The 11,182-nt window shown below is 40.8% G+C and overlaps 1 protein-coding gene across 2 annotated transcripts in view; it reads left to right on the plus strand.

Moving 5' to 3' along the window:
• The window catches only part of brf1a (BRF1 general transcription factor IIIB subunit a), a 206,738-nt gene that overhangs the window by 39,438 nt on the left and 156,118 nt on the right, over window positions 1-11,182 (plus strand). For both annotated transcript variants that reach the window (XR_004333450.1, XM_032525603.1), the window contains exons 4-5: window positions 6,054-6,227; window positions 10,109-10,140. Coding sequence is in view for 1 of the 2 variants with exons in the window: in XM_032525603.1 (XP_032381494.1) it covers window positions 6,054-6,227; window positions 10,109-10,140 (206 nt within the window). In the remaining variant the exon portion in view is untranslated. The remainder of the gene's footprint in view (window positions 1-6,053; window positions 6,228-10,108; window positions 10,141-11,182) is intronic.

Raw genomic sequence — 11,182 nt, forward strand, 5'->3', positions numbered from 1 at the left:
GCTAACACACTAACTAGCACCCTAGAGCCCTGTGAGCTAACACAATAACTAGCACTGGTCACTGCTGTCGTCTGGAAAAAAACACAACACAGATGGGACAAAATGTTGCATAAACTGGTAAACCTTGTGACCGAGGTATGACAGACTGCAATCTGTTGTGAAATTTTCCTTTCCCTGTTATTTTACTGTCTCCATCTAGAAACTAAGCTGTGCAGTGCAGGGAACAACTCTGACTGGCACATGATCAGACAGTGGTTTACTGAGCGGTAGATTGGCTTTGCAAAAAAACCCGGAGCATTCTATGAACGGAATGACGCATTTAAAATTGCTTGATTACGCAAATTTGATCATGGGAAGCCAAAATCGTGATCACAATTAAATTTCTATTAATGCAGCCCTACTGTGATGGTCTGGATGCCTTGCCACATGCGTCTGGCATTTGTCTGTTCATGGAAGAATCCCAATTTATTAACTTATATCATTCATCAAGTGTTTGTTGTTTAAATATCTGTCTTTATTATCTAAATGCTTCACTGTGTTGACTAGCTAGTCTCTACACTGGACACTATTGTCTCTGTCTGCTGTTTGCTGCTGAGCAGGTCTGCAGTGGTGCTTTCTGATAAAGATGCTGTGAGAGCGCTGAGAGTGAACCAGAACATTTTCGAATTAACAAAAATAAATAAGTGAAAGCCCTGGTACAGATGAGCACATCTACATTTTTCTCTTGAGAGCTTCTCTCATTTGGATTTTGGCAGAGAGTGATATTTTAGTGATTTAAAATAAACCAAAACTGTAGTAGTAGTGGAACAAAATTGCCCCCCCCCCTTGTTCCAAGGGAGTTGCAGCTTTTCTCTCTGTGATTTTTCTTTCCCTGTGATGAACCAGTGTGAGCTGATAACGTAAGCCCTGTCAATAAATATCTGTCAGGCTCTAAATTGATCTTTTCCTAGTTGTTCTTGGGCCCCTGTAAGGCCCTGTGGTGTCCCCTGCACCTCACCCTGACAGCTGTTTCACTAACTAGGGCTGGGCGATATGGCTTATAATTAATATCTGTCTATTTTTAGGGGACTACTATGCATTATAATGTATATCTTGATAGTTTCTCCAAAATACCATAACTGTTTTGTTTGTTGTGTGCTGTCCTGATATTGTCTGAGGTGGTCTGCTGTCATTTTGAATTGATATGAACTCGGAACAATGACCGACATGGCTTCCAGCCATGCTTGTTGTTGCTGTGTGTATGACAGTATGGAGCCCTTACATCAACAAGTATCAGTATACAATTCTTTTTAATCACATAAAAAATGACACCGTAATTATCATGAACGATATATGCTACACCCATAACCTCGACAGCAACTTGTTGTAAGAGACTGATGAAAACGGCTCGGCTGATTGGCTGTCTGCCAGGCAGAGCGTCTGAGCTGCTGATTACTGCAGGGACTGCCGTCTGCTCCGCTGATGTTTCAGCCACGGAGTCACAGAGCTGTCAGACTGCAGAAGACGCTGAGTAATGCGAGAGAGTGGGCGTGTGTCGGTGGGGGATTAGTTGAGTCACAGTGTTTGTGTGTAAGGGAAAGTAGGACGATGAGGATTGGGGAATACTAGACTATATACTACTTTTATAGTGTGTGTGTGTGTGTGTGTGTGTGTGTGTGTGTGTGTGTGTGTGTGTGTGGGTGCTGGTGAATCAACGTCACACACTGCTTAAAGCAATAGTTATGCTTATTACGGTGGGAATGAGATGTGAGATAAGATACCGCTCTCAGTCTGCATGGTGATATGAAGCAGAAGACGGTTTAGCTGAGCTTAGCATGAAGACTGGAAAACGGCTGCTCTGCTCCTCCAAAGTAAAAACACGTCTACCAGCTCCTCCATCGCTCACTAAGTACCTTTCTCAAAGCGTGTCATGCAGGTAAATTAAACATATTCCATTAATTGTCTTCCCACTTTGTTGACGCTTTTATCGTGTTTTAACTTATGTTTTTGTCCCTTTTTTTTTTTCAAACACTTTTTGTGTTTGTCACTTTTTTTGTTTTCAACACTACGTAACACTAACTTATTAACTAGTTTTACAGTTATTTTGTATTTAGGTCATAAACCTCATTTATAGAAATTATACCTAATGTTTGAGTTAGAAAAGCAGAAATTAGGAATTATTTAGACTAAGTAAAGAAATGGATGTTATAATCACAGACTGAATTGTCAACTTTTACTCAATACTATTTCAACCACTTCATTTTTTTTTTTTTAAATGCTAAAATTAAAATAAAACCCCAAACTTAATGAAAGTAGAGATTGGACTTGCCAAATCATGTTATTTTGGGGAATTACAATTGGTTAGTTAAAAAGACATTGCCATAGGAAAACAAGTGGACAACAATACAGTAAACTCAACGAGCCTCTAGTTATTACAACACATCTGACTCAGATCTTGGTAGGTTATCAGCATGATGTTGCATGGGCACATTGAGTCATACTTAAACTTCAAGAACCTTACATTCACCTCATCTTATACAGTATGTCCCACTCATACAAAATCACACAGAACACTACCATGCATTGCTACCAGGGAGGAGCTAACAATGGGTGTTACCCCTGTCCAGATGATTTATCATTGGAGCTGTGGGGAGAGGTCTCACTCTGCTTCAAACTGTGTGTGTGTGTGGTGTGTGTGTGTGTGTGTGTGGTGTGGTGGTGTGTGTGTGTGTGTGTGTTTGTGTGGGTGTGTGTGTTGGTGTGTGTGTGTGTGTGTGTGTGTTGGTGTGTTTGTGTGTGGTGTGTGTGTGTGTGTGTGTGTGTGTGTGTGTGTGTGTGTGTGTGTGTGTGTGGGGTGTGTGTGTGTTGTTTGGTGTGTGTGTGTGTGTGTGTGTGTGTGTGTGTGTGTGTTTTTGTGTGTGTGTGTGCCAGCCAGTGGGAATAGCCCTGCCGTGTGTGTGTGGATTTATGACCCTCTGAGTCTGCAGGCGTCTCTATAAGAGGAACCGCTCTTCTTTCTTTCTATTCTCCACAAACTTTCCCCAGCGGCCGTCTGCACCTTCTCCTCCTCAGTCTCACTGCCGACTGATTCATATCTGGGAGCACAACCCCCCCACCTCTCCCTGTATTTGTGTTGGACAATAATGTATGACCAGTCCCTCATGTATTGGTACACAATGAGTGCTACGGCTGGAATTTAAATGTAGCTTTAAAGGCAAGATTTATGTGCAAAAACACACTTTGTCTGAATCACAAAATGGAGCTGCAGTAAAAACTGAGTGTGTGTGATTCCCGTGAATCTAGATGTTTAACTGGTAGGTGTGTGGATATATTCATACAAAATTTGAGGAGACTCGTTTGTTTTACATTGAGTTTTACAATCAATATTAGTTAAAATTACATTTTGAGACATAGAGCATTGATACTGCTGCCATGCTGTATGTGTTTGTTAAATATAAGGCTGAAGCCAGTTAGCTTGGCTTAGCATTAAGAATAGCAACAAGGGGAAATGGCTAGCCTGTGGCTAGGGAGGAGATGCGTTTGGATTCTGCCGACGGCGATATCTACAGCTGTACCGACACAACCGCTGACATGACGGGCATGAGCGTGGACGTTAGAACTGTGGTGGACTTGACTTAGTAAGGTAATCTGAACACAGAGACGCGGGGTAGATAGTCGGCTGTCCACTGGTGTTCGGATCACAGAAATGCAATTTAAAACCCAGTGTAAACAGGGACAGATCTCCAGCTGCTAACTCATGGAGGAGAAGGAACGTTCACTCTTGACTTCTGTGAGACACAAACACAACACATTCTTTCGGGTGATGTTGTGGGTTAAATTGGACTGCATGTGTGTGACTGGTGACCATAAATCACCTGTTTTCTAATCCAGGTGTGTGTAGGTGTTTGTACAAACAGCTCCCCAGATACTCGATCATCCTGTGTGGATGTGTAAATGCCACTTTGCTTCGGTGTGCCCCAGTTTTTGATCATTTAAATGTTAGAAGGTGTTATATTTAGAGGCTACAATGAAGGAATCAGTCACTGTTTTGGGGGTTTGAGGGGAACAGTCACGTAAAGGGCAGGAAAGGTTTTGTATTTCTTTTAATAATTACAGCTGCAGCGTGTCTGCCCTACTTATAATCTGTGACTCAAACTTGGTCGTAATGAGGGAAGCAGCAAGCTTTTTTTTGGTTTGAAACCAAAGCAACGGATACAAAACTTATTTTGCATCTCAAGCATGCGAAGCTGTGTTTGTTTTTTTCTCTTGCCTCTAGGTCTTTGGTTTGTTTTTGATTGTGTCTGGCTTCTTTGGGTTATATTTATTTGTATTAATCTCATGAATTCTGTACTGCGTGTCTTCTATAAAGTGAAGGGATTTTGAGCTGGAGGAAGCAGCATTGAGTGTTATGCTCATTTTTAATTAAGTATTCATAAAGCTCAGGTGTTTACACTAAACGTTTAGTTGGCATTGCTAAACATTAATTAAAATAAGATCTATTGAGCAGAATAAAAGTGACATCTGTACAAAAAACTCAATTTTTTTTTTTTTACTTTTTGTCTCATTTAAAAAAAATAAACTCAATGTCTAACTATTGTATAAATACATTCTTCCAAAAAAGGCACAAAAAGCATTGCAGTAGACTTATTCTTGTACAGTAATATTTCATTCAGATATTAGGCAAAGCTGTTTTCTCCAGATTCCCATGGAGTTGTCCTTAAATGGCATCTTTTAGTTTGTAGATTTCTGAGTGATTTTAAAACAGTTCCTGACCATTGTGTCTTCAAAGTGTAAAACCTTAATATGACAACTGGGCATTTTTCTGCTGCTGAAAACTGAAATAGAATTGGAAGCTCCAGATCCTCCAGAGCTACAAAGTGAACCTTGTGATGAGATTGTTTTCTAAAATGTGTTTTTATCAACTTTCACGTCTCGACTGGAATGACACGACAGAAAACTGAGATCTAGAGGTTTGTGCGTGTAGGAAATCTGCTGTTTACTGTTCTGAAAGTTAAACGACATGACTAGACATGATGAGTCCAGGTCCTCTCACAATCCCAGACACACACAGACACACACACACACACACACACACACACACACACACACACACACACACACACACACACACACACACACACACACACACACACTACAATAGCAGTAATTATAAACTCTTGACACCTACTGCTTCGTGGAGTGTGTTGGTACAGTGGATTACAGGGGCAAATAGACCAACACAAGCAAAACATCCTCATTAATTTGACATGTGCACAGCATTAGGAAACGCGCTGCAAATACACACAACACAACTAAATACACAAACGCGATACAAATACAGAAACGGTACAAAAAGGAAAGCACACAATCCCCGAAAACAAATGACACAAAAAACCTGCTGTATTCAGATTACACAACGGAAGTTCTCCAGGCTCTTGGGGGGGGGCACTAAGTGGAGTAGCTGGATTTTCAACCCCACAGGGAGAGAGCGCTCTGCCTTTTTATTACCAGGAGTTTACAGACACGTCTCTGCTGATTATTACCTGTGACCTGAGACCAATGAACTAGACACCCCCACCAGACAATAGAAAGCAAATAATATAATAATGTATACTTTATTAATCCCGCAAGGGGAATTTACACTTACAATTTAGAATTCACACTCACTACCTAATGTCGTCTTCTCTCCAGTCCCTTCTCTGTACCCTTGCTGTTTTACTTCTGGTAGCGCCAGCCCCATGACAAAAACACAGTCAACACGCTCCCTGGGAATTTTCTTGACAACTGGCTGGGCTCAACTGTGCATTACAATAGATGTATTTATATTAATATTTTACATTGACAGTGTACAGACGGGAGAGAAATGTTGAAGGAGCAGATAGCACTTGCATTTCCTTTTACAATCAAACATATATTTGAATTTAGAATATTGGTTGACAGCCCTAAAGCCAAACGTGATGCTGAATACTGCTACATGTGTTAATGACTAATGGTTACAATGTTTCTGTGCGCTGACATGCTTTTTTTAAATTTTTTTTTATTTTTTTTTGTGTGTGTGATGTGTGTCTCTCCAGCGCGACAGAACATCAACACCCTGGGTCACCAGCTGCAGATGAACCAGCACTGTCTGGACACGGCCCTGAACTTCTACAAGATGGCTCTCATGAAACACCTGACCACCGGCCGCAAGTCGGCCCACGTCGTTGCTGCATGTCTCTACCTGGTCTGCCGCACCGAGGGAACGCCACGTATCCTTTCCTATCAAAACCTTTTCATAATGGTTGAGATACTGTAGAAAGTACATTCAACATGGATTTTAGAATGAATGAATGAAGCACTAACTAACAAAACTCCATAAATCTGTTGAGAAAGCTCTTTATATCTTAAAAAACGTGCCTCATACTGATCGAAGATAGACATTTTCTACAGTAGCAAAGTAGTGCAGTTAAATTGTGAATAGTTAATTATTTTCTGAGTGAGGACTCGCCAGAATGTCAATAAATATAGCCTTAGGCCGCAGCTATTATACTTCCTGTTTATATCACCCAAAGCACAATTCTTTGTCCATACATATGCAATCGTCTGGTTTTTGTCAAAAACATCCAAACTATTTTAAATTGTGTTTAACCCTACCACTACACACGTTCCAACTAGTAGCTTAGCTTTGGAACGTGCTAATATGTGACATTGCAAGGTAAGACATTTAGTCACTATGCTGCAACTAACAAGTCATCACCAATTAATCATTCAGTTATTAAATATCAAAAATTAGGGTTTATATTCCTTTTTTTTGGGGTTGAGTCCAAAGCCCAAACATATCCAGTTTATCATCATGAAAAACAAAGAAAAAAATCAGCTTTAAATATTCATATTTGGGAAGCTAAAAACAAGTGATTATTTTGCTTACAAAATTCCTACAATTGCTTCATCATCCAAAAATGTTTTCTGTTGATTGACGTACTAATGAATTGACTAATTGTTTCTGCTCTATGTGCCATAAGCCTGGAAATAGAGAGCACAAACAACACGAGCTAAAGTAGCATCCCTGCGTGTGTGGACTCTGTGTCTAGTATAGTTACATCTCCTCTGAAAGTAAACCTGATCAAAGACGTCTACGAATGAAGTGCTGTTTCCTGTGTGAGACACTTTTTATTTGATCTAAGACAAAGAGTTGAGACACAGTTGCACGCTAATTTTGCCGACGTGCATCTGAAACTGATGGAGGAGGGCACATCAAAGTGTGCAGGTTACTTGTGATGTGTGGAGGCTGAGACGCCCGTCACTGCCTTCCTTAATGTTTCATAATCTGCTAACGGCAGCTTATTGAAGTCGAGAGCGATGTGTCATCTTTGGGATAATGGGACTTTTAGCTTCATGATTTTTTCATAAGCTGGACGACTCCTTGGTTTTTGCACCGTTGTCGGTTTACTCCCGACTCATTTGGCCTCCGAGGGTGAATGTGTTATGTAATAGCGGTGCAGGACAGCCGGGATAGGTTTACCTAATGAAAGCGGGGCGAAGAGGGTGCAATGCCGCGCGTGCATGCTTTTGCATGTTTGGAGGAGTGAGCCAAGGGTAAAAATAGCTCTGCTCACTTCCTTTTCCACAGCTGGGTGAGTCTGTAATGTTGTCTCAGGGGAGAATCTGGACGAAGACAGAAGGAGAACAGAGTGTAAAAAGAAACATCCGTCTAAATCTGGTGTTTAATTTACCGAGGACCAACCTCACGGCAAACTAGACGGCCTGTTTGCTTTCATCCACCTTTTTGTCTCTGTGACCTTCCTTCTTCCTACACCAGACTTCCCTTTCCTCCCTCCATTTATTTTGCCGACGTTGCCCCTTCCTTTTCTTCAAAAAGCAAAGTTGTCCCCAAAACTGACACAAGTGTATGTATCCAATAAAACAATAAAATAAAAATGTGCCCATCATTCAGTGATGAACTCTCTGTTGAAGCCGCTATGACAACGGTACACACTGGCCGCTGTATTTTCACAAAAAAAACAATCGGATGCACATAGATTTTTTTTTTAAAGAAAACTATGTTCGTTCCTCGGACAAGATGGCATTTTTTCGGTAGCTCAGGTGTAATTTTAACCAACCCCTTTGCGCCGAATCTCGCCCTGATGTGCTGTGATTGGCCACTACAGTCCACCCCCCGATCTATCAATCCTCGTCAGGCTATGGGAACGCTGCAACATTGCTAAAATAAAGTTAGACGAGGCAAGACAACAATGACAGAACAATATTATTACTGATTGGAATGATGGCCAAAACAAAAGTTCTAAGAAACCACAATTACCATAGCATCGAAGTTAAGACCATTCCAAGACTGTTTTTTTTATTTATTTTTTTTTATTCCTTTCCCCGCGGGCACATGCACTCACATGCACGTGCGGCTGGACTGGCTATTGACAAAGAACAGAGAAGCTCGGATTACAACACACACAGATGGAGCGTGCTCCATCACATAAAAAATAGTTTCCTGCTATATTAATGTTCTAAATGTTGAGTACAGCACTATTTTTAAGTGAAGGGTCTCCTGCCGACCTGGCTACTGGAAAAACCCCATCAGGATGGCTGCGGGACAGAAGGTAGACCTTAGCCTAAAATATAATACAACTGCGATTAAACCATAACATTAATCTCCGACAAAAGTCATGGTAGAATGGCGCGAGAGCGGGAAGATGAGTGACACCTGAAGGCAGTGTACCTGTCGCAGCTGTCAGGAAGTTCCAGTGACGTCCCGATGCGGTGGTGGGATTTGGCGCTTTCTAATGTAACCGGCAGCCACCGTGAAAGAGACAGGGACACAGATTTCCACGGCTTTATTGATCACATATCACTTTTAATTAGCTTAATATTTGCATTGTAGCACAGCCTTTTATATAATTAGGACAGTCAGGATTTTCTTTGGGACGGTTTGACTTGGATTTCAGGATGGTGGTGGAAAAAAGTGAAGTTAGAGCCCTGTCATTAAAATAATCATGTTTTTAATATGCATACTGTCACATTTATCGGCTGTATTAGGAAACCCTGAGAAAGGCAGAGGAGATGCTGTAATGTTATCACCCACACTAATCAAATATTTAGACATTTGTCAGAGTTTATGAAGCTTGAAGTCTGTACCAATGTGCAAAGCATTAAAGACGGATGCAAATACTTTCTCTCTAAATGCAGCATCTGCTTCAGTTCAAGCATTCATTTCCCTGTACATTTAAATAAGTGTGTCATTGGGATCTTCCTTCCTGTGGCTCCATTTAAAGGTGTAAACATTGCCCCCCCCCCCCCCCCCCCCCCCCCAGTAGACCCAGATGTGCTGAAGGACCTGCTGTCGTTTATTTTCCTGTAATCTCCAGACAGCGTGCGCTGAGATAATGTTTTCCATTTCATCTGCGCTGCTGCTAATTCCATTGTGAGGAGCCCTGCTAATCCACTCTGGCAGCCCGGAGACAGGTGCACCCGTCGCCACGGAGACGCTGTCGCCACGGAGACTGACGTCCAAGCGGGGGATGGTCTTAGGAGGGTGGGATGTCCAGAGGCGTGTGAGTGTGAGAGAGACCGACGGGTCTGTCAGTATCTGTCGCTAGTGGCCGTTTTTTCCTTTTTTGAAGACTTACTTACAGGTTAACCTGAAGTATTTTATTTATTCTGTAGGTAGAGGTTGTATGAATCTTTCCTTAAGTTTTCAGATCCACCTGACACTGTTCTGCAAAATGTTCTGTAATACCTTTCATAATCATTTGGAAAGCATCAAAGAAAACATTTTCAAGTTATAATTTCTTAAAACAGCTATTCTGTTGTCCATATACCATATTCAGTTACATATTTCAATGTTGTCTTAGTGTAGACTCAGTATGCGCCGTACTGCTGTATTATGTTCAATAATAATAAAAAAATAAATGTCAGGTCAGCTCTCCAGTACACTTCCAGTTCTTGAGTATGTAAAGTAGTGTGCTTGTATACCTTAAATGAATGTTTATGTTGTCTGATTGGACTGGTTTGGAATCTGTTGTGTCTCATTTTATACTCTCTCATCTGACCTGTTTCTCACTCGTCTGTCCTACCTGGGCTAACTTGTTTTTATATCTGTTATTGTTTTGGTTTAGTTTCCTTAATCAGTTTCTCTCAGACATGCTGCTGGACCTCAGTGATCTCCTTCAGGTAAGTTTCAAGACTCCAGTCAAATTAAAGCTAAAGCTGTTACTAATGATTATCGTCTTTACTGATTATTCTGCTTATTTAGTTTTTTGCTTATTTAGAAAACAGTTTAAAATGTCCATCACAATGTCTAACAGAACCACGGTGACATCTTCCAAGCTCTTGTTTAGTTAGACAACTGTCCAAAAATCCCAAATATTTAATAGTAATTCTCACTTTGGACCTGAAACTAAATATTTGACTTAAATCTTGAATAGATTGTAAAAATGGTTTCAGATAAATTACATTTTTATTAGATTTAATGAAAATGTTGAGGGATGAGTACTTGTGACTGAGCCCTGTGCATAACATAAAATCCTAAAACCAGTACCTTTAATACAAAGGCTCTGCCTTATACGTACAGTGGAGTTCTTTCCAGGTTTTGAGTACAGTAGATTGCTCAGATGAAAAAGTAACAAATGTAGGTATACTTTAAGTTTATTATAAGAAGTTTTAACCATAAAACGTGGCAGGAAATTGCTTTCTTCTTCTTTGCTAGGAAATTGAGTTATATGATGAATCTGTTATCAACTGTTATCAATTAAATTGTACTGTATTTTAAACACTGCTGCATTTTGATTGATTCACCATTTAATGTCATAATCTGAAAATAAGCCTATAAAAGCTAAAGTTAAAATAACTTTTCCACACTTTGATCTCTTTAATTCTGTCTTTAATGTGTGTTGAAGCCCACCCTGTTACAGCAGCCATTAAATACACACTCCTACCACACACACCACAAGTCCCATAATGCACCTCTGCCTAACCACTTGGTCCTGCAGTCATCTTGCATTCAGACTTTCACCCGTGTAATTAAACCTGAGTTGTGTGTGCGTGTGTAAATTTAGAAAGCCCTCCATTTGTCTGCATATTTAATGGCAGTGGATTCACAGTGAGTCAGGGGTGTGGTGGTGGTGGGACATTTCTCCAACTCACAGCTGGTCAGGGGCTTTTATTTTTATGCATGCAGCTGTCCTGGAGGAGCCGTGCGGCCCCTCCCCCCCCC

The sequence above is a fragment of the Etheostoma spectabile genome, chromosome 9, assembly GCF_008692095.1.
Source record: "Etheostoma spectabile isolate EspeVRDwgs_2016 chromosome 9, UIUC_Espe_1.0, whole genome shotgun sequence".
Lineage (NCBI taxonomy): Eukaryota > Metazoa > Chordata > Actinopteri > Perciformes > Percidae > Etheostoma > Etheostoma spectabile.